The sequence below is a fragment of the Anabas testudineus genome, chromosome 2 (genome assembly GCF_900324465.2).
Source record: "Anabas testudineus chromosome 2, fAnaTes1.2, whole genome shotgun sequence".
Classification (NCBI taxonomy): Eukaryota; Metazoa; Chordata; class Actinopteri; order Anabantiformes; family Anabantidae; genus Anabas; species Anabas testudineus.
The window spans coordinates 20,251,441-20,277,819 of NC_046611.1; the positions used below are offsets into that span (position 1 = coordinate 20,251,441).

The 26,379-nt window shown below is 39.5% G+C and overlaps 1 protein-coding gene across 2 annotated transcripts in view; it reads left to right on the forward strand.

Annotated features, from left to right (window-relative positions):
* The window catches only part of cdh7a (cadherin 7a), a 76,101-nt gene extending 64,954 nt beyond the window's left edge, over positions 1-11,147 (forward strand). For both annotated transcript variants that reach the window (XM_026363054.1, XM_026363055.1), the window contains 2 exons: positions 3,221-3,469; positions 10,633-11,147. In XM_026363054.1, coding sequence (XP_026218839.1) covers positions 3,221-3,469; positions 10,633-11,147 — 764 coding nt within the window. The remainder of the gene's footprint in view (positions 1-3,220; positions 3,470-10,632) is intronic.
* The last annotated feature ends 15,232 nt before the right edge of the window (positions 11,148-26,379 follow it).

Consider the following 26,379-nt stretch of genomic DNA (forward strand, 5'->3'; position numbering starts at 1 on the left):
GCACTACTGCTAGCTAAAGCAGCTAGGATGCTCAGGTGTTGATTTCTGTAAGAAATATAAATAAAATATTCTAACAAACATTAAAATTATCACGAACAAGTACTCAGGCAGGATAAAAAAAAAATATATATATATATATATATATATATATATATATATATATATATATATATATATACATTTGAAATCCACAAACATGTATTTGTGATGGTAGGTTGGTTACATAGAAACATAATTTTTAAAAGACAGGGTTGAATTTACCTTTTGGTTTTTTAGTTTATTTTTAGTTTTTTGTTGAGTGGTGGAGAGAGGTTTTCCTTGTAACCTATTATTTGTAGGATCTGTGTATTGTCTGTCAACAGACTGATAGTTATGTTTTTAAAAACTTACAAAAAGACTGACTTCCTAAAATTATTGTTGTTGCCTATTCATTTATGCAATGTACTGATCATATGTTTGCTAAATCAAAGTGACTACAGATGGTTTTAAAACCTTGCAAAAGGACTGACTTCCTAAAATTACTGTTGTTGCCTATTCATTTATGCAATGTACTGATCATATGTTTGTAAAATCAAAGTAACTACAGATGGTAAATAAAAATAGTTCTCACTCTGAAAAGTGATGAAGAATAAGTATAAAGTACCATAGAGTACTGTGTGGCTAGTATCAGTGAAACTTGAATTTAATTTTTTTGATTAAATGTACTTAGTGACTTTCCACTGCTGATATTAAATTGTATAATTCTATGTGGTCTCAAAAAGGCTTCAAGTTTAACTTGGTGCTGAAACCCTGGTGTCAGTCACCAATTTAAAGTTATACTAGATTTCTACGTCCTTGGCAAAGGTTCATGTGTCAGATCAGCCCTGTTGCATGCAGCCGTGACATCAAAAACTCCTTTGAGAAAATTGCCAGTGGCCTCTGGAGTCTGTAAAAGGTGTTGGTCAAGTTAGGTATGGTCTATTTGCTGCTTACTTCCTTTGAATTGAGCCTGGCAGCAGTGCAATTGACACTTTGGCCATTGCTCACTCCGACTCTATATCTGCCCTGTATCTGGACACACTCTACTCTGCAGTCTGACTCAGGAGAAGAAGCACGGAGTAACTGGTGCCTGCCGGCAAGCCCAGTCGTGCCATATGAAACCATAATTCTGCTATGACAATGCCCTCTCTACCCCTTTTTTCGTAATTTTACGTCAAAACGTAATGCAAAAACCAACTTTCCTTTGCAACTGGAGCACATCTGAGATAACTCAGTTCGTGCCACAGTCCTCTACTCCACAGCTTTGTTCTGCTTAACGCAGGGTCTCTGTGCACTAAATCACAGAATAACTTAACCTTAACACACAAGCTTAAAACTGCTCTGGTACCACAATGATTTGCTCACCACCTACATGCAAACCAGTAGGTGGATGAAGAAAATTATATTCCCATATAGGAAAGTGAAGTGTTTGTTTGCATAAAGCTTTAAGGACACATGAGAATTGTGCTCTACTTCATCATTACTTGCTTACACAAATTCCTGCTGCTTTGCAAACGTGTGCAGAGCTGATACACTCTCTGAAGTAATTCCCCGTGCTGAATGTTTTGTTCACACATATGGGAGCTGAGCTAAGACTGTCATGTTACATTTCATAGGTTGCAGTAGCAGCCTGGTTGTGCCATAGTAATCTGTGAGTTTAGACCCGTGTTACATGATGAACTTAATGTTTGAGCTAAAACAATAGTTGTCTGTAGACACACTATCAAATTTCACCTAGGAGTACTCGAGAAGAGTACTGTAAGAAATCAAGACCAACATGCACAGCCTTGTGCAAAATGTTTTGCTGGCACTAATACAAATCCTAAACTGTCTCACTAAGCTAAACTGAACAGGTATGTTTCAGAGTAAAGTAGGACCTAAGCATCATTCTCAACCTCTGATTGATCAGTGGAACCAGACAAGGTTCTTAGCTTTTCCTAAGTTAATATCACATATGCTAACCATAGCTGATTTTACAAGTTGGCATGATGTTCAATCCACAAGAAGGTACAACTAATATGCTTGGTTGAAGTTAGGGAAACATTATGGTTAATGCACATTGCCAGTCTGTGATGGGATACAGAATAATGTCTAAAAGTTGGACACCCTTCGGAGCTATCCACCACCTCAGTCTCCACATCTCAACACCTCACTACATATTGTGCACACTAATTGCTGAATTAGTATTCCTTTGGAATACTGGACTAGGTGAGACCTTTTCCTGTTTTAACATAATATTACCCTCATGTAAAAAAGCAGGATCTATAAAGAAATGATTGACCCTGTTTTGACATTGTGACACTTCCAACAGGGTACAGTTGGGTTTAGACATCTAGCAGCAGCATTAGCATATTATTCAGTGTCACACTTACTTTTTTCGTATAGTTTTACTTCTTTAATGTCTTATTTTACTTCTGTGTTTATTGCCTTACTGCACACAGATGTCCCACGAGAACAAATACAACCAAATGTCTAACACTTCATACAAGGAGATATTTATTTAACAATTTAAGCATTTTATTTTAAAACCCATCACAGCTCTTATCAACCAACCAGGTGTTTTTCTTCACCCATGAGAACATTTTGCTGATTTTATTAATGTGGCATTTACAAGATAACCCATCTCTATATTCATTTTTTTACCTTGTTCTTAGACATCTGAAAGCAATCTGAATATCACTCAGAAAAACAAAGGCGTTGTTCTTCAAGGCAAAATCTACATTTCAATTGTGACTGCTCAATTTGAAAGTGCATTTCAATCTATTGATATAGTTGTCATGAAATGGGTTTTTTTTTAGCTGCTGTAATAGCGCATTGTTCTCCTCCGGCTGCCTCTTTCTCTCTCATATGCTGAAATTTCATATACGGTTTTACCATCAAACCAAAGCTGTTATTAGCCAACAGGTGGTCAAGACCAGGGAGAGACGCCGCAGTGTGTCATGTAATGAATTGTGTTAATGACACCATCTGTTGGCATTCCTGCTTTTAATACTGTAAAATCATTTTGAACTGCACAACCAAAGCACAGCAATCATTACAGAGTAGAACTTAAGTCTCCTGCTAGTCATGTACATATATATGCAGTTCATTGTTCATTTGAAGCCATTAAACATGAAATGCAAATTAAATACAGCTTCCCAGACTTTTCCTCACAAATTTGGCTGATGTATGTTTTTTATTCTCTGTTCTATTTTTTGTACAGACAACACAGCGTCCATACTGACAAAGCGAGGTGGTTTCAGAAGACGAGAGCAGCCAGTGTATCACTTGCCGGTGTTGATCGTGGACAGTGGAAGTCCTGCTCTCAGTAGCACAAACACACTTTCAGTGCGCGTGTGTGACTGTGACTCTGATGGTGTGGCCTTGTCCTGTGGCGCGGTGGCCTACACGGCAACCGGCCTTAGCACCGGTGCCCTTTTGGCTATTTTGGGCTGCATCATCACACTTCTGGGTAAGATGTACTACCTTAGTGTAAAAAAAAAAGTTCATGTCACAACTACTGATGTTTGATTTTTTTGTAGCTGCACATTGATATGAAGCCACTGAACAGTGTCATTATTGTACAGGTGATTATTTTGCAGGCTCAGCGGGTGGTGTGGTCACCTATCAACCACAAGGTTGGCGGTCTGAGCCCTAATTCCACCGGCCATATGTTACAGAGTGTGGAGACAAGACACTAAATTACTGATTCTTGTCTGAAATTTAGTGTTGTATTATAAACTGGACCTTGTAATTCAGTACATTACTTGAATAAATGTACCACAGTCTAGTTTGTTTTAGCAAAAGGTATTAACTAATCTACAAGAAAATTACTACAACAGCTAATGCACAGTGAATGTTGAGTTACTACACAAGTAGATGGCAGCAGCATATAAGCAGAAATTAGCAGATAGCAAAGGCTGATCTAAAGGAAAGTAATTAAGCGGCAGTATCCACAGCTAAAAGATACCATTGTTACCAGGCACACAAACACAAATTAAGCAGAGCCAAAGCATCAACTATTGACGTAGATATTAGTACTAGGAGCAAATATTTAGCTTGGTGAAGTAAAGCAGTGATGCCTGGGATATCAGTAAACAGAAAAACATTTGGGAAGAGCTTTTGCCGCCACTTGCTTCTGATCATAGAGCAGGAGAGCTACACTTTTGATTTGAAATGTGTGTTGGTGAGCAAACCGATCAGCCGTTACAGTTGTAATGTGATCAGCGACAAGCGAAATGAGTCACTGAATGCAGGCATGTAGCAGCAGAACACAAATATGGTTATGTCTCCTAAAAACTCTCCTAAGTTGTCATGATTGGACAGTTTGCATGCAAGCTGTTGAATGTGTAATTCCAGTGCTAGTCAAAGAGCAAATTAGCATAAAGAGTGGGCAGGGCACTGATGGCTTAAATAGACCAGCGTGCTGCGAAAACTTACTGTTGTAGCAGCCAATACTTTGGCAGTACAGCTTTATGTAGCTTTGTGTACTGCTGCATTTCTACACTGACATCCAAAGAAAAAAAAAGTCATCATGTGACCAAAGAAGGAGGTCAACTGACTACCTGAATATACTGAATGACCAGGTTATTCCATCAATGGATTTTTTCATATTCCAAGATGACAATGCCAGGATTCAGTTTTTGGCTTGCAATGCTGTACCATATCGTATCATCCACATCCACATTATACCATGCCACTTCTTCCCTTTGATACGAGCATGAATAACATTTTCCATTCCACCACCTCAAGGCAAAATAGCATTAATATGAGGAGGAGATCATGGCAGATGTTAACTACGTTAATTCAGAAAAGTTTTGTTTGTCATTGGTTCTCCCAAAGATAAAAGAAGTAAATACCGGTACAAACTGATAGAGAATTTAAATTGTGGGTTTTGTGACAAAATGTAGTTTTTGTTGTAGTTGTTTATGATTAATTATGTCATAACCCTTTCAGATTGAAGGACCTGACCCTTGTACTGTAGGTTGGGATCCACTAAATGAAATTACTGTAAAGAAAATACTTAAAACTAGTTCTGTTTTGACCACTTAAAACAATACAGTGCTACTTTCAGATTAATGTATTAATAATCTATTAGAGTAATGATTAATGATATTTCATGAATTCTGTCAAACTAGTACTTTTAGTTTTGATACGGTACTTTAATTAATCAATACATTGTATTTACATGGTTACTGTATTTTGGTGCATTTGAAAACTTTTATTTAGATGCTTCATGTTTGACGTACTCCTTTAAAACTAAGAACCTACAAAACATTGCGTACCTACCACACTCAGGCTTTTCCTCGCCCCGCTCTGCATTCTTAAGACTGTGTGCGAGAGAAACCTTGCTAAAACACAGTTGCATCTTGAGGTTGTGCACAGGTCAAATCTCTAGGGTGGATATCTTCCCCTCATTTTTCCTCTTTGGTAAATACACATGACCCAGGTCAGTCAGCTCTGAATAGCAGCAGGGATGTTTACAAGCATTTACAAGTGAAATCCTGCCAACATGATCAATTAACAGTTGGTACCCTGGCTTTTGGGAAATTTGTGTATTTCATTTAGTGGGTTTTTAGCTGAATGCTAATATTCATTTTGTGTCTTGTTCACTAAACTGAGACATCTGAAATACACTGTAATTCATTATATATGATTATTAATGTTCAGTCTGCCACTACCCAAAATAAGCACAATGTCTGTAATGACATTACCATATATTCAATATCTATTTATAGTTTAAGTTAAAGTCTCCAGAAACCTTTATTAAAACCCTCTATTGCCAATTATGATTATGTGTCATTTCTGTGACAGGCAGCCCCTACTGCGTTTGAACACACCACAGTAAAAAATAAAGTGTAATGATGTGCATAGAGAAAGCAGTGCTTGAAGGCAGGCTGAGTCAGTGATGAGATTTCAGATTTTAGACTGTTTTCCTCATCTAAGGGTGCACTGATGATGGCATTCCCCAGATATGGGTAAGTGTGTACTTAAGTCTAATATTTCATGGAGTTTATAGTTATACATACTATATGGAAAACTGTATTTCAAGGACATAAACCCTGTTGTGTTCTGTGTTGCACCATATGTTAAGATGTTAGTAAAGCCACTTGTAAATGGGAATTCATTAGCATATCCTTAAAGATGATGCAGCACTGAGCCATCACCTCCAGGCTGTGATATTGCTCATAAAACCCACAGACAAAGCATTACCCCATCAGGGCAGAGTCATAGTTTAACGCTTAGGTGATCGTCATTGAAAGCTGAGGAGGATCTATACTGCATATACAATAACTGAGATGAGTTCTTTGATGGGGTCAAACTTTGCTTTTTACTTCAGTCCCCTTGAAGTTTTTCTTCTTTTTATTACAACAGAGAGTACTTTCTGTGATAAATGAAAACTTCAAAAGAGCAACAGGGGGAAATACGTGGTCGCGCAACCCTGAACCGACTGCCTCTATTCTGCTCAGCATGGCCTCAGGCCACAGGCTGAGAACTAATGGCCTCCATTTTAATATACCTCCAAGTTGCCTTGTCTCCGTGATTGTGTGAGTGTGTGTGCTTAGTTATCCCCATCAGTCTGTTTTGCTCAATTGTATGAGCCTCTGTGCTTGCGTTTCGGTTTCCTCTTCTTGCATATTCATTCCCTTTCCCCAGTGCTCGTCCTTCTTCCCTCTTCGCTCCTTCTATTAACGGCCCGTGCGCGACCACTCTGTGCAATCCTTTATTCTGATCTTCCTTGATGGTCTTCCATCAAAACCTCTTTCAATCTGTGGGTGGCAATTCAGACTATGATTGCGTGTGATTGTATTGTTTCGGATGCGACACGAGCCGGCGTCTCGCTGCTGTCGTCCTCAGGTGCTGTCAGTCTTAAATCTGCTTATTTTTCTCCTTTGCCTGCTTCCTCCATCGATCTCTCTCTTTCTCATCAGGTGAGAGGAGCACACACGGCCACCACCAGCAGCACTGATTGTAGTTATCTGTCGTTAGTCTAATAACTACAATGCATGTTGGAGAGCTCTTCAGAGCGCCACTCCTCCTTCTTGTCTCAGTGTTCAGGATTTGTGTCTGAGATCTTCAACAGCACAAGAGTTGATACAAACTGTGCCGTTTCCACCTAACTGCCTTTAACCCACATACTGTAGAGCTGCGCACACATTAGCTTTGGCTCTACATACTCATAAGCTAAGTGCTCATTAATCATGGGTTTATATTTTTAGATTTAATTACTGTGCTTGTCCTCTACTCCTCGCAATAATACTCTTGAAAATACCTGGGCACAAATATGTTTTTTGTAAATGACATTTAAAACCGTTTTTTAATGATGCAGCGACTTTTGGATGATACATCCGAACTACTGAGACAGTCATTATCTTGTTAAGATCCTGTGCCTTTTTTTTTTTTCCACGGTGCAGGTCAGGTATTGCTCAATCCTCCAGAGGGCCAATTAGGACATTACATAGCACTCCAAATCTCCAGACAGTTATTTCTGTCTGAGTATTGCTTATCAGACTCATTCTATAAATCACCCTGTCCATTCATGTGTCACTTATTTTACTGTCTGTCTCGTAGCCGTCTGTCTGCGTTTATATTTATGTGTCTGTGCTCAGACAGAAGCCGATTTCTTTTTCAGATCTAATTTTTAAGCTCAATTGTGCACATTATAACCTGCAAATGACCTCATTCGATTTTTTTATGTGTAAGCGATGTAATTATTTGTGATCACTGCAACACTGGTTGGCGTGCTTGAAAAAAAAAAGAAGATGAAGGAATCAGCCAGTTAAGACAAAATTTGTCTTTTTAATGAAAGCCTGGAAATGCTAGAAAGACCTCTTGTAAGGGAATTGCTAACAGCTTGCAGAGGGATACAGAAAACAAAATACAAAACAGAAATGTTGATAAAATGGTAAAAACAAAAATAAAGCACAGAGGCATAAACTAACTAATGCACTAATGTGACAGATAGAAAGAAAGACACTATAGGAGCAACTTGAACCATGCACGATATATAAAGCAGCGTGGACTGGTTGTGTCTATACCCTCCATCACCTCGTGCTGAATGTTGCTGCTGCGATCAACAGTATCATCCATGGAGTGAAATCTGTCATGTTGTTCAGGAGGCGCGAGACATGTTCATTTGTCAAGAGACCTTTATTTTCTGACACACTCTCCTCCATGCATGTTCGTGTTCTCTGAGCTCATAGTTACACATTTTAAGTCCGTAAATTCTATTTATCGCACTGTAATTGTTTGAGACATTTATGAAGCACAAAAGCTAAACAATCCCCAGTTCCCCAGCCGTGCCTTCTCGAATGTGAGGATTACTGCAGAATTAACTATGGAGAAGATATGAACATCATTAATAGCTCATAAATCATAAATGATGCTTGAAATACCCTAGCTGTGGTGTTAAATTAATGCATTGTTCTTAGATTAACACACATGCTGTAGCGTTAGTGTTAATTCCTGTAGGGTCCTAATATGTAGATTATTTAGAAATCATGCACACATTTATGATAATCCATTTACACTTAGTATAAAGTGTTACCTATATTGCAAACTGTGCATAAGAACTGGTGAAAAAAAAAAACATCCAACAAAGACATAGGACATGAGTGAATAATCAGTTCCGGGTTCACCACAATCACACAGTGCATAGAAGGAGAGGTACTAATGAGGAAGTGCATTCAGTGATGCACGCTGGTAAGAAAAGGGCAACACAGAAAACTCACCTTGTTCACTATTGATTGTGCGAGGCAGATCCTTTAAACAATTCAATTACTGCAAAAGGCTTTGTAACACAAAATTGATCTGCTTTACTCCTGTTTTTCATTTAGTGTACATCATCAGTAAGTGTTTTACGAGGAGTGTGTTTCCCGCCGTGTCACATTTATATATTTGCTAAACTGTCAGAGGTGGAAACCATCGTCAGCTTCACGGGACCTTTGCTAATTGTCGGATCCGAGCCGGCGCAGACTGGTTATACGTATGCTCGGCCATCCACCTGCTCGTCCTAGTAGGCTGCGATTGGGCATTGGACTGTTTCCAGTTCATGAAGCATCATAGTTGCTTTCTAGCCATTAAGCCCTAAAGAGCTTTGCTGGAAAGCACTGAGAATATTCCATTTCAATGTGCCACTTTGTAATTCACTTTGGAGAAGCCTTACTGAATTGAAAAGAATTCAGAATGACTCAAGTTCCTGAAATCAGAGGAAACAATCTGAGACAGAAATGTTTGGCATTCACTCTCACAGCACTAAAAAATGTCATGGATATTAGTGGTGCTATTAGACTAGAGGGACCATTCCAAGTATTTCACAAAAAGCAAAAAAGGAACTGTTGAGTAGAGATACCAGTGCTGCTGTTGTAGGGTCCCAGCAGTCACCAAATAGCCAACAGAGAGCTACCCATTCATCTCCTGCAGCCTTTGCTACCTTCCATCTCTTCCATTTGCTCTCTTATTAGAGGGTGTGAAGTGGTGTTTGAATTCGGTTCCTGGGCCTCTCTGCTGCCTGCAGTAGCTCGACACCGAGAAGGGAAAGAAATATGGGCCCACGGAACGATATTTCACTGGCACCAGCTTGACATTGATGGATAGAGGATCATTAGACATTTGCCAGTTTGCTTGGGCGTAGAGTTATTTTCAGCAATAATGTATGGGAGAGGGAGCAGGGCTGGAGGACGGCTTCTGGTAAGATCTCAGAGGGCCATGGACTCCATTTTTTTTTTTTGGAGTTTTGCACTGGTCTTGAAGCAAAATGTTGGTGTAGGAAAATCGCAGAGGGGTACAACATATTGGATTAGAGGAATAATTGATTTAGTAAACTCTGATAGAATTTGCAAAGAAGGGTCACTGGTCCCACCCTTCTTTGTCAGACATATTGCCTGAGCACCATCAGATGAACTCAATTAACCCTTCATTGACCCCATGTGCACTGTTCCACATGTACTTTTTAACTGACATAAAATGGATGGTATTTAGTCCGCCTCGTGATAGATGGACAGCCTGTGCACGGTTTACTCTGCAACACCAGTCCCCAGCAGGAAAAGCAGTTAAAACAATGAATGGTTGGAGGTTAGCTGTGTTAAAGTGGATCTGTTGTTATGATAATGTAACTTGTTGCTTACTACTTTTATCTGGTAATTATAATTATTTAAAATGGTTCAAGTTTAACATATGTGTGCACAACTACACAACTTAACTACATATGAATGTGATCTGTATAGAATGTAACTGCAACCTGATTTCTGAAACCTGAAGTTTTCTGTTAACAGCATTATTTTTGCAGAGGTTGAACTTTGACTGTTAACCTTTAATCAAAACCGTAGCGTTTCTTAGACCTTATCTAGTGTTTTTTAGCCTAAATTCAAATTCTGATTGACCTTCACACCATAAGCCCACCATCCACCTCAGCCACCTCTTTGCCTCTTGATTTCTTTTATGAAATGCAGTGAACATACAAAACACAAAACATATGTTGCATTCATCCGATGATTACATTTCCTACAATTACATAATGTAATTTGTATAGTGGGGAATCATTGGCATAATGTCTTTAAGAGCCACATACCATTTTATGCATACATATATACGTCAGTCAATATTGACTAAGACATCTCTCCCCTAACTCCACAGTGATGGTTCTGCTAATTGTGACGATGCGTCGGAGGAGGAAGGAGCCCCTGATTCTCGAGGAGGAGAGAGACATCAGAGAGAACATTGTCCGTTACGACGACGAAGGAGGGGGAGAGGAGGACACGGAGGCCTTTGACATGGTTACCCTCCGCAACCTCAATGTCATCAGAGACCCCAGCGTGCGGCGAGACGTGACACCTGATACACCGACCTTCTTTCATTACCCATCAGGCACTCGCCCGTCTTACAAATCCCTGCCGGACAATGTGGTGTTTCGAGAGTTCATCTGGGATCGACTCAAGGATGCTGATGTGGATCCGTCAGCTCCCCCATATGACTCGCTGCAGACATATGCTTTTGAAGGCAGTGGCTCTGTAGCAGAATCGCTAAGCTCACTGGAGTCACTAAGTACAGACTCAGATCAGAACTATGACTATCTCAGCAACTGGGGGCCGCGCTTCAAAAAGCTGGCTGACCTGTACGGCAACAGCGACGGCACCAGTGTATTGTCATAGCCTCTAAATGTCTTTCTTATCATTTCCTGGACTTAAAAAAAGAAATAAGAGTAAATTATTGTCAGAGAAAATGATTTTGTCTGCCTTAGTGCTCCGGAGGAAAAGATTCAAAGACAACACAAGAGAGATTGAAAGAAAAACACTTTGACTTCAAAGGTTTGTTTTTTGTTGTTTGTTTGTTTACCTCCTTGTATGGATTTTTAAAAGCGTGCCATGGTGGGTTTTGACAGAGACTTCAAAAGTGGCTTGAGTGAGGAAGAAACCTTGTGTGCAAAAGACATTAAAGGTTTCAGAATTTGGGCTCAAGTCCAACCATTGACTGCAGAATGCATACATGTGGAGCATTTTTACTGTGAGGCACCTGTCCTTTCATTCCAGCGATGGGCACGGGCCCAGCACTCTTGCTTTGATGCATTCCTTTGCTATCTTTGTGCTAAAAAAAAAAACAAAAAAAAAGTTTCTCATGAAATGCTGTGTCCTTGGCGGCTAATCAGTAGTCACTTGACTGTTCATATGAATTTTGACAACTCTATGTTTTTTTCTCTTCTGTTTTTTTAATTTATTATTTTTATAATTTATTTTTTTCTGGTTGAAGGAGCAGGGTGATGAGGGGGTGTTTTTTCATAAACATCTAAATACAGAGCCACATTATTCATGGACTCAGTCATACCTCTCAACACTATATGAAGGGTGCAAGCGCACACACACACACACACACACACACAGTACAGTGTAAACAAGTAGTTGACGTGCTAAGGAAGTGACGTGATAAGATAGAAGTGCAAATGATCAAAAGAATTTCGACACTCGTCAGTTTGATGTCTCCTCAAGGTGAAATAGCGACGTGTATAATTTCTCTCAACAATACATTTTGCAAATGCTGCAAAGTATTTGTCTGTTTGTTTGTTTTTTTATTCTTCCGACTTTCTATTGCCAAATCTAATGTATGATTTCCGAGCTACTAAATGTCTGGATTCAGTTGCTTTTGTACGAGGCAGGGAGTGTGGGAATGTCTGCTACATCACAAAGCCTCACTGAAGGATCACCCTTTGTTGTGCTTGATTACGAGACTCAAAAAAAAAAAAAAAAAGTTTGTTTCGGGAGCGACAGACCCCACACCTGGGCGAAGCTGCCGTTTGTAAGTAAATGAATTTTGCTTCTGTAGTTTGCAGAGTCCAGCATATATTGTCATTCAGAAAAGAAATCACTAATGTCTATGGTTTGTTTATTGATGGTGAAAGGACACAATGTATGATAATCATATTGTGCCAGTTTTTTTTTTATTTTATTTGTTTGTTTGTTTGTTTTTTACAGCTTAAACAAATTACGTTACAGTTGGGTGTCGACATGTACAACCGATATGTATTATTATTTATTTTCAAGAGGCAGAATTGTGCAAATGATGTTTTTATCCTTTTGCTGAAAATAAAATTGACATTCAGTTCCTTAAAACACTCAAGAAATGTCTTTATTTCTAGCAATGATTTCAGAATTTCTTATTTCTAGTTAATTTAGGGGAACTCAAAGAAAAGGGGGTTAGAGATGAAGGAGTAGAAAAAAAAGAATGTTCTTCTTTCATATCTCTTTTTGATGAGGCTTTTGTAGTTGAAAGGCCTGATCGAGAGAAAGCACCGACTCTCTACAAAGGTGTGTGTGTGTGTGTGATGACTGTGGGGCTCACCATCGGCCATCTGAACAGCCTTTTTTGCAAGAGAGCTACAGTATGCTTGCGTCACACGGGCGTGCTATATCTCACGTAACACTGTCTAAGAAAACATGTACACATTTTACACATATGGTGTGAAAAACATGTCAATATTTTGACAGGCTGTAACCTGCATACACGTTCTTCATTCAAAATCAGTGTTAATATAACAGTAACACATAGATCACGTTTCCAGCGGCTGCATTAACATCTACACTAGAACAGAAAGCACCAAAACAATCAGACACATCATAAACATAACAAAGACTTTTTGTTACTTCAGGAAGCTTTTCTGTGTGTCTCTATTGAGAGAATTAACATTGCTGTAGCTAAAGATCAGCATGTCTGCACCCTCCAGTGAGCTGCTATTGCAAGCAGCTGGACTGGGGCTTTGAGTCACTCCAGTTAGTGGGCAGCTCGAGTGTTGTTTTGTTCTGGTTTTTATTTTGTTGTTGTTGTTGGTGCAATATGGTACCAGCTTTGGACCTAGACTGGAACATGTGCTTGTTCCTACCACATAAAGTTGGTTTTGACCACATAATTGTTCAGTTTTGCTATTTGAATTTGCTGAATTGACCTTGTTGTAGGAAATTCTGCTGTTCACTGTGTCCACGAGCTGCACAATATACTGTAGACTGAAGTTAAAAAAGTAGCCGAATAGCATCTGTTGTTGCATCTCGACAGCACTCAGAGCTTCATGAACGCTACTGACAGTATAATTGATGATGATGCAAGAGATTGCAAGGAACTTGTTATGCGTCTTCGCTTGGTAAATATGTCGTCTCCTTACAGGTATTGACACAGTTTCCAAAGCTTTGAACCTGGCAAAAACAAAATATCTGAGGTTTTTTTTTGAGCATGAGTCAGGTGTAAGCAAGGTCACAGTGTGCACTCATTATGATGCAGTTTGCGGGGCGAGTGTGTGCTTTCTTAAAAATTCACAGGTATTACACGGGATGGCCGCTTGCATTGCGTATTCAAAACAACGAAGAACGCTCGTGTGAGGTAGATGTACCATAGCAAACAAGAGTTCTTGTAGGCGTGGGTAGATGAAAAAAAAAAAAAAAACATGCAATTAAATTGAAAGACATATGTAGTACCATGTAACTTTTGAAGAAAGAAGGCACACCAACTTTCAGTTCAACACTCTCTGAGATTTTGCTGCAATATAGCGTAGCTCCTAATGAGAAAGAACACACGAGAGAGAGAACCCACACCGCACAACATCAAAACTGCTATAACCAATATTTTACACTAAGAATGCATCAATTGACAATGAGAAAACAATGTGACAATGTGAAATTGATTGCACACAAATCCTACAGGCAATTATCACTCGAATTTACAGCTCTGATTGGCTTCATAGCAAGTTTCAGCTTGTTGTCTAGTCTGTGGTTTGATTCAGCAGCATGTAGCTGTTATAGGAAAACAACTTTTGAAACCCTCCCCAGGTATACACTGTAAATATCTAGGGTTTTTAACCTCATTTTACAATATCTTTTTTCCAAAAATCTACTTACTTGATGTCCATCACCACATACGTAACAATGCCCCAAGTTAGATCTATTGTGTCACGATTTGGGAGAGGCCAGAAGATTGATTCAACCAAACTTCATTTAGACGATATAGTATAAGTAATATAGAGTGTAGTGTCCCTTTACCCAACGTGCTTTTCTTGCCCATACTTAGCCATATTTAGGAGTCTGGAGCCAAACACAAGTTGGTAATATGACAGTCCTAAGCATTATACATGCACCATATTACTCAGCCGACGCGTTGAGACTCACTTTCCAATAATGAATGCAATGTGTCACTCATTCAACAAAATTCACTGAATCACAACTTACTGCATTTGGTATAACACATCCCTTTCAGAAATGTTATCACGTTTGCAGTTTACTTACAAAGGAATGTACTTTTTTGAGGAGACAGGGTTGACATTTTAGCGAAATGTTGAACAGTAATTTACAGAATCATCCCATAACTGTTACTTGCTGCTGCAAAAGTTGGTAGAATGTGCTAAAACTCGAATGCAATCCCCTCTGGGCTTCAGGAACATTTATGAAAAAAGGAAGACAAGTAAACCCACGCTAGGATTTTAGTGATATCATAGCTGGTAGACAGCTGGTAGATCACATGTAGAGTTCATGAGATTTCTACAGAGATGCACAGTGGCATGAGCACAGATATCTGATGTAAACTCCAGCACTGATAGCAAGTGCGACCAGATGTTCTTTTTGATTGAGCAGCTGTCCATCAAAAAGAATCAGCAAAAAAAAGTGTCTTAAATGCCTCGGGGTACTTATGAGCAATCAGGGACCCTCTGATATCAGGGGCTTAATCTGAACCTTGGTTGATTACTGGAGTTGGCCCAGGCACCTCGGCTATGGGAAGCCTTGGGCAGCTACAGACACTTCACTCAATTCTTATCATAACCGTGCATCATCAACAAATTGCCTTGACAAAGAGGCGCCCGTTTTCAGAGACTCTCAGTGAGATGAGGAACATGCTTTTCTTTAGATTGTCTGCTGGAACGTCGCTAATAGAGTCTGACCTCTTGGCTGCCTGTTAAAGAAATCATTCTCCACAGCAGCCTTTTGGCTCCGTGCGCAACACGTGTCTGAGATCGTCTGTCATGTAGTGTTCTACACGACAGACAACAACTTTTACATGATCAACATTATGATTTTCTTTACTCGGGATGTGTTGTTTGTACTTGAGAAGGACAAAATTTAGATGATGCGTGATGTTTGCGCCAGAATGTAATGAATTAAGGAAACAATATCATCATAGACGTTACTCTACGGTGAAAAACTTGCGTTAGGTATGTCTGGTTTAAGACATTTACCTCTAGTATAGGTTCCTCTCCTCTCTAGCACAGAGAAATTAGTTGAAATATAAGCTTAACTCCAAGTCAACTGGGGACTAAGTCCTTGCATATTTATGCGTGTGGGTGAATATTTATTTCTGCAATTACCCAGCATGAGACAAAACTCCAAAGAGCCGGTCTCCATTTTCTTGCTCCTGCTCAAACACACAGAACAAAAATAAAAATAAATAATCAGCTGGCTGTGCATCCTGAGGTGCCTGTTGGTGGCAGAGAAATGTGGCCCCATGCTCCGACATCGGCTGGACTCACTGGTGCTTTGAAAAAGAGAAAAGGAGTGAAAGGAAGATCAAAGACTATTGCAGCACCATGTTTTATTCTCTGTCTCTCCCAGCTGCGCTCACAGTTCGCCTGCCTTCAGCAAGAGAAATGTCAGACCTGAGGTTTGTGTACTCTATAGTTCCACCCAAATTAGACTGGTCCCAGACCTGGGCAATATAAATAATTCTCTTGAGAGGTGTGTGTCTGAGTGGGAGTGCAACAGCTTGCTCCAGCGCCTGGGGAACGCAGGAAGCTGAAAAGTAGGTCAAACTGGCAAGATTAGGGTAATAGGGTGAAAAAGAAGAGAAATTTAGGATAATAACTGGAAAATAACTCGAAATTGATCTATCGTTTGATGCATCAATCTCCAAAGAAACTGGACAGAGTTGTAACGAGGTGAGTGTGGGAAAAAAAAAAGAAATGCGATCATCAAGATCAACAGCACATTCAGCTTTCAGAGGCTGCCATCCCGCTCGTCTCAGAAAAGGTCACAAGATAATTGTGAGAACAAGTCAACTCTTATTCAGCTTTCACTCATGTTAAAGAGTGAACTGTACAACTATACACCAATTTTTCTGCACATTTAGTGGCTTCAGGTATAAATAAGAAGTTGTTAAAATGTGCATTTTGATTGCGTCCCCTGTTTGCACTATGATATGCTATATCTGTTAGTCACTGGTCTCTTTACTACTACACTACTATATTGTACACAATCATAGAAATTAGTTTATTCTTGATTTCTTGCAATTCTTTCTCTGACTTTTTAAACTTCTGAGCTTTAAAATCACACCCTAGAAGAAAAAACATTTCTATTAAATAATTAAATAATAACTATTTTGCTTTGGAAAGTTGAAAGAAAATCTTTCGGATCAATATCTCTTTGAAACTGAGGACAATCTCTGCATAGCCGTCCCCCCGTTTTCACTCGTTTTGGGTCATTTTTTCCTACAAATTCCCGTTCAAACACGTGACCGTGGAACCGGTAGGAACATGCTTGGAGCAACAGCACAATGATGAATTAAAGTAATTAGAAAATGATGCACCGAAGCCTTCTCCAGTGATGATTGGCAAAAACCCGTCAGGGCAACATCAGCATTAATGAGCTATAATCAACACAGGCCTAATTAGCAGTACTTTGTACTTTTACGTAGGTTTATCATCATTAGCCAAGCCTGGCTTGATATAGCGCTGAATGTGTGGGTGGCATAAGTGTTTGTTTATCATGTAGACATGGAAAATAGTTACATGCTACAACAGCCTTGGTGAAGGGGAGTGTTTCTGTAGGCCTACATCTGCCACCAGGAGGGGCTTCAGGGCTAATTAGATCTCAAAAGACTCTGGAAACTGTGAAAGGAAACATGCATATTTAAACAAACAGCAAGATTGACTATAGGCGTTTGGGGGGGTTTCAGGTGAATTATACATTCAGATCAGGTTAGCTAATAAATCATCTATCAATGGGAATATTACAAGCCATGAACAATTGTTTTAACACCACTTCTTCATTTTATTATCACAGTGTGTTTAATTTTCAGAGTTACTTGAGTTGATATTAGCAAAATTGTCCGAGTCACAAGAGTTTGAATCGTTCTGGAACATTGTTTGTGGCTTGTCTCTCTCTGCTTGCTGCTAAGATGTATGACTGACATAATTAATGAAAATATTCATCGATCATGTCTTCTGCCATCAACTAATTTACATATTTTTACATGAAGCAACTGAGCACACAACCACTTCCCTGCTTAATAATTCACTGCCTGTTTTCCCTTTCTATTGTCATTTCAAGGTGTGAGCGTGCAGGGTTTATTTTTCTAATAAAACCGAATGGCGCAATGAGAGGATGGAATTATCTTGGTTGTATTTAATTGAGTTTGACCAGGTCCCTGCTCAGTGTCGTTCTAATCTCCCCTCAGCACTGTAGTCTCTCTCCCAGGGAGACATGGGAGGCCGATAAACTTTGAAGCTTGCGCTGAGAACCTGCTCACTGCACCCTCTGCATTATTCATGATGCAGGGACTAGAGCATCTTCAAATGGCCTGTCATTTCCTTTTACCCTCCATCACAATGGCCATATGCTGCATACACTAGAGGAAGCGATGGGGGAAAAGCAATCTGCAGCTAAGCCCAGCCAAACAGGAACACATACATGCTAACAGATACATTCACAGGTAAAACCCACACAAGGGGATACGTACAAGTGGGAATGCTTGGGAATTTGAAAATCTGCCGTGGCACATTTCAATCTCATGCCATTCAAAAGTAACCTCCTCCCACTGCTGCTACCCCACGCAGCTACTGCTGCTAAAGTAAACACAATGATATCCCCCTATTCCTGCCAAACTGGAGTCTGCGTCAGTAGCGGCAAAAAGTTATGAAAGGACAAACGGAGGTAACAATCAAAAAGTTTGCAGCAATATTTTCAAAGATCCATCCAACTTTTGTGACACTTTTGGAAAGGTACCGACATAATTGTTCTCACGGGAAATGAAAGATGCAAATCTCTCACAGTGAGGTGCCGTTATGTTCTTTTATTTCCTACAGCTAAACAAAGTGCGGAGGCGTAATCATTGTTTGAGTATAAGTTGCATGGTCTTCAGTTCCTCTGTTCTTGACTCAGATCTATGACATTTTGTCAGCAACCCCTGAGTCCTTCCAGCCACTGTTCCGCACATTATTTGTATTTACAGAGTTTGTTTGCGTGACGAAACCACACAAGGCACGTCCCTCTGAGGTAATTGGGATTGCCGTCATTTGGCCTCCCTAATGTCTGCCATTCAGCATTAACATATCATTAGCTCTTTCTGGGACCATTCACTCAGAAAATTAGAGGTCTCCGTAGACCCCCAGCTCCATCAATTTGGCAAAACCAGTTGACACCTTCTCTTAGTGGTTCTCAAGAGAGAAACGGGATGAAGAGCGGCGTTGGAGTAAGACTGATGTTTCAGGTGGTTCTTGATAATATTCCTTTGCAAAACTTTGTGGCTGCCACTGATGGAATATAACTATAGCAAAGAATCAAATTGACATTTTTTTTTTTACCTGACCTTCGTCTTGAAGTAGAAAGACACTGCTGACAGATTGTGGAACGTGATAAAATTGCATATTATGGCTCCTGAGGGCTCACATGGATTCTCCTAAAGTAACATCAGCCTCAAAGTGATTCGTTAAATGCTATTGTAAAAACCTTGTCCTTGTTGAATGGTGGAGATGAACTGTGCTGTCTTCACACCTAATGACAAAGCATCTGGTAGATTGTTCCTGTGCTGTGATGGAATTGCTGTAGCTCCAGCATTTAGTCTGAGTAAATACCTTGTTTTGACACCTATAATGGCAGGAAGCCTAACTTGTTTTTGTTGCCTGCTGTAAATTGAAGCAGTTCTTCTCTGGGATAATTAGAGGTTAAAATTAAATCCACATAGAAATACCAAATGTGCATTGCCACAAATAACTCTGTCTATTACAGGAGAGTGGTGGCTCAGGATGTTAATGTGCCCAAATCCAAGGTCAGCCTGGTTTAGTCAATGCCCATTTCATCTCATTTTCTCCTCTCTCCCACACATAAAAATATTCAGTCTTGGAAGGAGCAATCTTGGAAGTAGAAGTGGATGTAGTACTCACAATAAATGAAAACATAAAAAGAAGGCTATGAACACTCCATAACTAGTGAACTTGAAGGGCTTTTGGATTACTGACAAAGAGATGGTTTTAGTGTTTTTCCAACACAGCAATTATATATTTGTCATGCAAACAACTCAAACATACAATCTATCACTCCTGCAGTTATATACTGTAGGAAATAAATCAAGGGCTGTGCGCATAACCTGGAATCCAAAGGAAGATCATAGTTAATAATATAATAACAACAAAATACTATTTCAACAGCATGGCTTTCTAATTTTCTTACATATATTCATTGGCCTGGAATATCAATATTCAATTTATGTAAGATGTACAGAGTAATTTAAGTTCCAATTAACCACTAATATTGTAAAAATCTGTAGCTGGCATCTCTAATTAACCCACAAGACACACACAAATATGTTTCCAATCAGCGTTTATACTTTAGTAGTTTTTCCTTCGATTTCTTTGCTCAGACCCAGTCTGAGCTCTTCTTTCTAATCAACTGTGAGCGTGAGAAAGTAACAATAAACATAGATTTCATATTTTGTGAATAACTTAAAACACACACACACACACACACACACACACACACACACACACACACATTTCATTGTTTTTCTCAAGGGGTGGAATAAAGGTTTAGCTAAAGAGTTGTGCTGAATTTAGCTCTAAAAATTCATATTTTCTGTAAATATTTTAAAATGCAGGTGTTGCTAAATGTGCAGATTCAGTGGTAGTTTTTAATGAGAGTATGGTGGCAGCTTCATTTGTTGTAGTTTTTACAGGAGGGGTAAAGGTACAGGTAGTAGCAGTGGTATAGGATTAGGGGTTAAGGGTTAGTAGCATAGGTAGCCAACTAACAGAATATCAATCATGCAATTATGCATGAATACAATGTGAGGTGTTGTTGATTTCGGCGTCTCCGTGTGAGTATTTGCTGCTTTTTGGTTTATAATTGAGTAATTTGTTTTCAAACTATTGGTCAGACAAAACATTCAAATTAGAAGACAAATCCTAGGGCACTGTGACACTGTGATGAGTACTTCTCAGCATTGTAAAACAAAACCATTAATCAATTAATGCTTGTGTTTAGCTGAAAATGGCTTAAAATTCCTCTACTTTTGAGACGCTGCAGATCCCACTGATAATATAACAACCAGTCATAGCAACATTAACCAGTTATGTTATCCATTTAAGAGAGCTGCTGGACACCAAAACTCAGAACAGAAGGATTCGTTTTAAACATAAGAAAAATGACACACAGATGTAGACAAAATTTACTTAAAGAAAGAACCCACAAAGGTCACTGAAAAAACTTGAAACTGACAAAAGTAATGAGAAATAAAAACTAAAACACTAAAAATGAACTCAGACATCAGACATCGCTTTTGGGTTATGGTATTTTGGTCCACTCCTCTCGAGCAGCCGGCTGTCTCAGGTTTGAAGGGTGCCTTCTCCAGACTGCATGTTTCAGCTCTTTCAACAGATGTTCAATAAGATATAGATCAGGACTCATAGAAGGCCACTTCAGAATAATGTTTTGTTCTTGTGGTGTTTTTGGCTGTGTTTTGGGTTATTATCCTGTTGGAGAATCCATGACCTGTGACAAAGGCCAAGCTTTCTGACATTGGGCAGCACGTTTTGCTCAAGGATGCCTTGATAGTCTTGAGATTTCTTTGTAGCCTGCACAGATTTAAGAATCCCTGTGCCAGACGCAGTGAAGCAGCCCCAGAACATAACCGAGCCTCCTCTGTATTTCACAGTTGGTACAGCGTTCTTTTCTTTGTATTTGTCATTTTTGTGTGTGTGAACATAGAGCTGATGTGACTTGCCAAAAAGGACCTGCAACGTTTTAATGCTATTATTAAAACCCAGATACCTAGACACACAGTCAGACAAAAAGTCTGAGCTGCTCGGGCTTGTTTGTATCAGTCAAATAAAGAAAATATCCTCGCAGTTGTCTCATAGCTGGCAGCTAAATAAAAATCTGGCTAGGGGACAAGTTTGGGCTCCTGATAGGCATATCTACGCATGCAACCCAGTGAGTAAATATTTCCCATGGATGAGCATTAGAAAGTCACTGTACACTGGTGGTATGTGATTCAAATTCGGTAGACAGAAGGAAGCTGATCCAATTCCCTGCATCCTGCAGGACACAGATCTGCATTTCCTCTGCACTTTGATGAAACAGCAGCCAAGCTGTCCGCCTCCATTAACAGCCCCTCTGATTTTACACTGTGCTCTGACAGCTCTGTGTGTGTGTGTGTGTGTGTGTGTGTGTGTGTGTGTGTGTGTGTGTGTGACTATATATTTGTATGTGCATCTGTGGGTGCATATAATAAATATGTTTGAGTGTCTCTGCCTGTGATGTGTGTCCTGGGATGCATATGCTTATATAACTTTACAGCAAAGAGCTTGAGGTAATGCTTCATGACCGGGACAGTCTGTTTATTTATAGAAATATGTGGACAGCCCAAATCTGTTTATGGTAATAGAGCACACAAAAATCATTTATAAAACTCCATTCAGACCTATTGTAACTATAACATAGACATTTCGTACACACTGTAGTTTTGGATCCTGTCCTACTGCTTAAATTAGAGGGTATCATTTCTTGTCTTTCACACCTTTTATTGTATTTCTAGGCTTAAAGTCACAACATGCATCTCTGTCACACATCATATATAGCTATTTTTAGGTTGGGCTACATTAAAGTGCCTTCATTTGCTAGTATTTGGTATGTCAAGCGTCATGCATGCAGCCGATTGCTTCTATTACACGTTGGTATTACTCCATTATGTTATTATTGTTTCATTTTTTTGCATTAAAAGAGGAATTTCCTACCTTCAAATATATCGTATTAAACAGTAAATTGTTCACTGTAATATGTTTACATTGAGGAGATATTTGCGTACATACACAGCATGACTCTTTTTAGCTGCTTTCACTTGTCTGAGAGCAGTTTCTTGTTTATTCTGGCTAAAATCTGTTGTTACACAACAACAAAGTCACAGTGAGACAGCAGTGTATCACATGGGATGCTGCTGCAGCTTAGCTATCTGCAATACTGTGATGGCAGCAGAGTGGGTATATTAAGGCAACGTTTCTGTTGTTATATGCTGTCATCTTCTAATACATATGTTATTAGACAGACAAGGACACTAAACCAGCCTTAGTGTTTTGTCTTGTTTTGTCTTTTTCTAGTATTTTCTAGGTCACAGCCGTCTAACACTGTATCAGTACGAACATGGCTGGTGGCTCCAACACTCACACGTAAGGGTCTGCTAAATGCCACATAGGCTTGTCACAGTTATGCAGAACAATGATCCACATAGCTTGAAGGGCAGGACAAAAAAAAAATTGCATATTTTTGTTCCACCTCCATGATGATGTGCATACACAGGATGGTTAACTACAATAAATTGGCCCGAAATTGGCCAATGAGTTCAGACGCGCTTGTAATGCAGCTTAAATTGCATGCCCTTTCAGGCAGGGGAACAAACCTCCTCAATGTCAACGCTCTCTCCCACATGTTGAGTGCTTAGTTTGCCATGCAGTACAAGATCTCCAAGCCTGTTTAGTATTCACCCACTTGAGTTTCCTAAAGGTTACCAAACCTAATTAGACATTTATGCAGGATCTTCAAAGGTCCCTCCGTTATTAATGATGTGCTACTTCTGAGGACTGCATCGATGGCTTTTTTTCTGACTCGACGAGCACATTCTTCACAATATGTGCATACACAATGGAGACACACAGACACCCAAAATGTGAGAAGACACTGGTGCCTGGCTGGTAGTGATTCCTAAAATTGCCACACTGAAGTCTAAAATGCACACTCACGTACTGGACTCGGTTTTATTTATTTATTTATTCATTTTTACATGCTGTGATTTACAAGTACTGCACATAGAAGACAGAATCGCAAACAACACAAACTGAAAACATATTTCTATAAATGTTGAAAATGAATTACAGATTAAAAAATCTCTCATTTACATATGTTTTCTTTTTTTTCTTTTTTAATCTATTTGCTGAGGGACTTCTCCACTCTGTTGCACTTTGCTTCTCTTGAGATGAGTCTAGACATTGACTGGAGTCGACCTGTGGCACATTGAACTTATTTGACATAGTTTAGAAAGGCCCCGACCTGTGTATATAACATCTTTTAATTCACACTGTGTGTCAGGAAAAAATAACTTAGCCATTAAATCTAAGGAACTCTCTGTAGCCCTCCAAAATAACATTTCATGTAGAGGCACAGATCAGGACATGGGCACAAAACCATTTCTAAAGCTGTGAGCCACCAGGAGTAACTGGATAATAAGAACCCAATGTTCACTCTAACAGCTCTTTAGAAGTCAGCCACAGGACTTAGACTTGGGTAGCAGTTAACCTTTCAGTATGACAATGACCCAGAGCATCCAGCCAAAACAGTGCTGGAGCAGCTTCAGGACAAGTCAATAAGAGTGTCCTGGCCAAAGCTCAGCCTTAAAACCATAAAACATCTGTTTTCCAGATGTCAGTTCACAGACTCCTCCCATCTAATCTGATGGATCCTGAATTCATTAGCCAAACTGCATTTGGCTGCCGTGTTAAGTCTTCATGATGTCTTTGGTATTAACACAATGTGAAAACATTTTTGTTACAGGTAAATGTCCTGCAGTCAAATTCAAGACAATGACGTGTGTCTGTTAATCATTTTTATGCAACAAAATAAAAAGAAGAAATAAGACGCACTGCGGAGCTCTTCTCCAAGTTTGTCCAAGTTTCAGTTTCTTAACATGACCTGATGTGAAAGCCAGAGCTACAGTACGTAATGTGCATCCTTTTATTTTTCAAACATTTCTTAAACAATAAATCATTCTTTTTCTTTAACAGTGTAAATGAAAAGGATGACGTATTATTTCAGAGTAAATCATTGGTTTCCAATGATTGATAGATAAATTGCAGAGTTCATTCATTTAATTTCCCCATCAAAGAAACACACAGGGTGAGATTCTGCTTCTTAGTGTATAAAGAAGACAGTGAAGGAAAGTGAAAAATACTCTCAACATAATGACTTTCTTTTTGCAATCTCCAAAAAAAATAAAATAAAATAAAAAATGCACGTACAGAAAGTCAAGTCAAGACGGACTCAATGTCAGATTCTAAGTGCTGTGTCTACTCCCCTCGTGCCCAGAATTTAGAAAGGAAATGTGTGAGGACTGAAACTTACACTCTTCTCTTCAGTTAAATCACGTGACACCTCTAGCCTCTTTCACCTTTTACCATCGTTACGTAAATTATGCATTCATGCTTACATTTGGCATCAGCGAAGCCCCAAACGAAGGCAGTTGACGAGACTTCCCCCGAAAATAAAATTCAGTTTCCATTTGTGTTATTTACATTTGGGCTTTAATCACTTATGAGCGACAGCTAATTAGCGGTGGGCAGGGGCCATCGCTCCGTGCGGTGTCAACGTCTGCTAAATGTGCTGTATGTCATGAAGTGTGGACATTGACAAAAAACCTCTCAGCACTTTACAGATTTGGGTGTCTTTTCGCTGAGGAGACTTCACTAATCATCTGTGAAAAGTGCGTGCACACGAGCATACGTGTCTGCGTGTGTGTGTGTCTGTGTGTGTGTGTGCGCGTGCAGACGTGGCCGTGCACGTGTTTGATAATAATAAGGCAAGTGAACATGAAGAGGAGCTAAACTGTGTAAGTCATTTCTCATTTCCTTGCTTCAGTGCCTGTCAGAAGAAAGCCCTGCATTTTGTATGATGGCTCAGACAACAAAAAGTGAACAACAAACCCCGTGGCTCTAAGGAGAGAAATGGAAGAAGAGAGAGAGAGAAAGAAAGAAAAGAAAAGAAAGAAAGAAGGAAGGAAAGTATGCAAACTTTTTTAGGAAAAAAAAGACAAATGTGCAGGGTATTTCTTCAAAATCTGACCAGTAAACAAACAAAAATCCCACTATCAATGCCTTTATAATACTTCTGAACATGCCCCGTGAAAGTGAAACATAATAGAGAAAAAAAAAATTACCTTTACAGTTGGCACTCATACAGTTTTAGAAGGACCTTTCAAGGGGCTGATTTAATGTGAGAGCATCAATCCTTCAGCAGCACAGGGCCTTGACAGCAAGTGAAAGTAATCTCTTCTTTATTAATGGGACTTTTCACTTTGGACCCGAGGCCTTTGGTATTCCACAGTAGCAGTTTCACTACAGCACTACGGGACTAAGGAAAGAACAATATGAAATCAGATCAAGTGGATGTGTTATGAATGATAAGTGGAAGGTATTTCTTTCTAAATTCAGCAGCACCTTTTCAGAAGAAGAAAAAAAAAAAAAACGATGAGCTATAAGAAGCTGAACTCTGATGGAGGAGGAAAATCTCGCCAGACAACCGAAGGAGACGGGGACGAGGAAGTGTAAAAGAATGTACTAGATGACCCGCGTGAAGGTAGCATCCATGACTTATCCACCAGACGTCTCCACCTGTGGCGTTGTAAGTCCTGTCTGAACATTATTCTTGACGTGCTCCCCGTCTCTCCTTGGATTTTAGTTTTCGGTTGTGTCATTGTGTCAAGGGGATTTAGGTTTAGGTAGATTGTGGATTTTGATGTTGGATTTTCCTCAGATTTTTACTGACTTCCTTGCTCTACAGTTCTCTGTATAGTAGAGACTGTGCAGTTTCTTCACGAGGCACAGTGCTTATGTGTGTGTCTCCTTCTGAGCACGTGTCTGTCGGCAATGCTGACACCGGGCCGAGC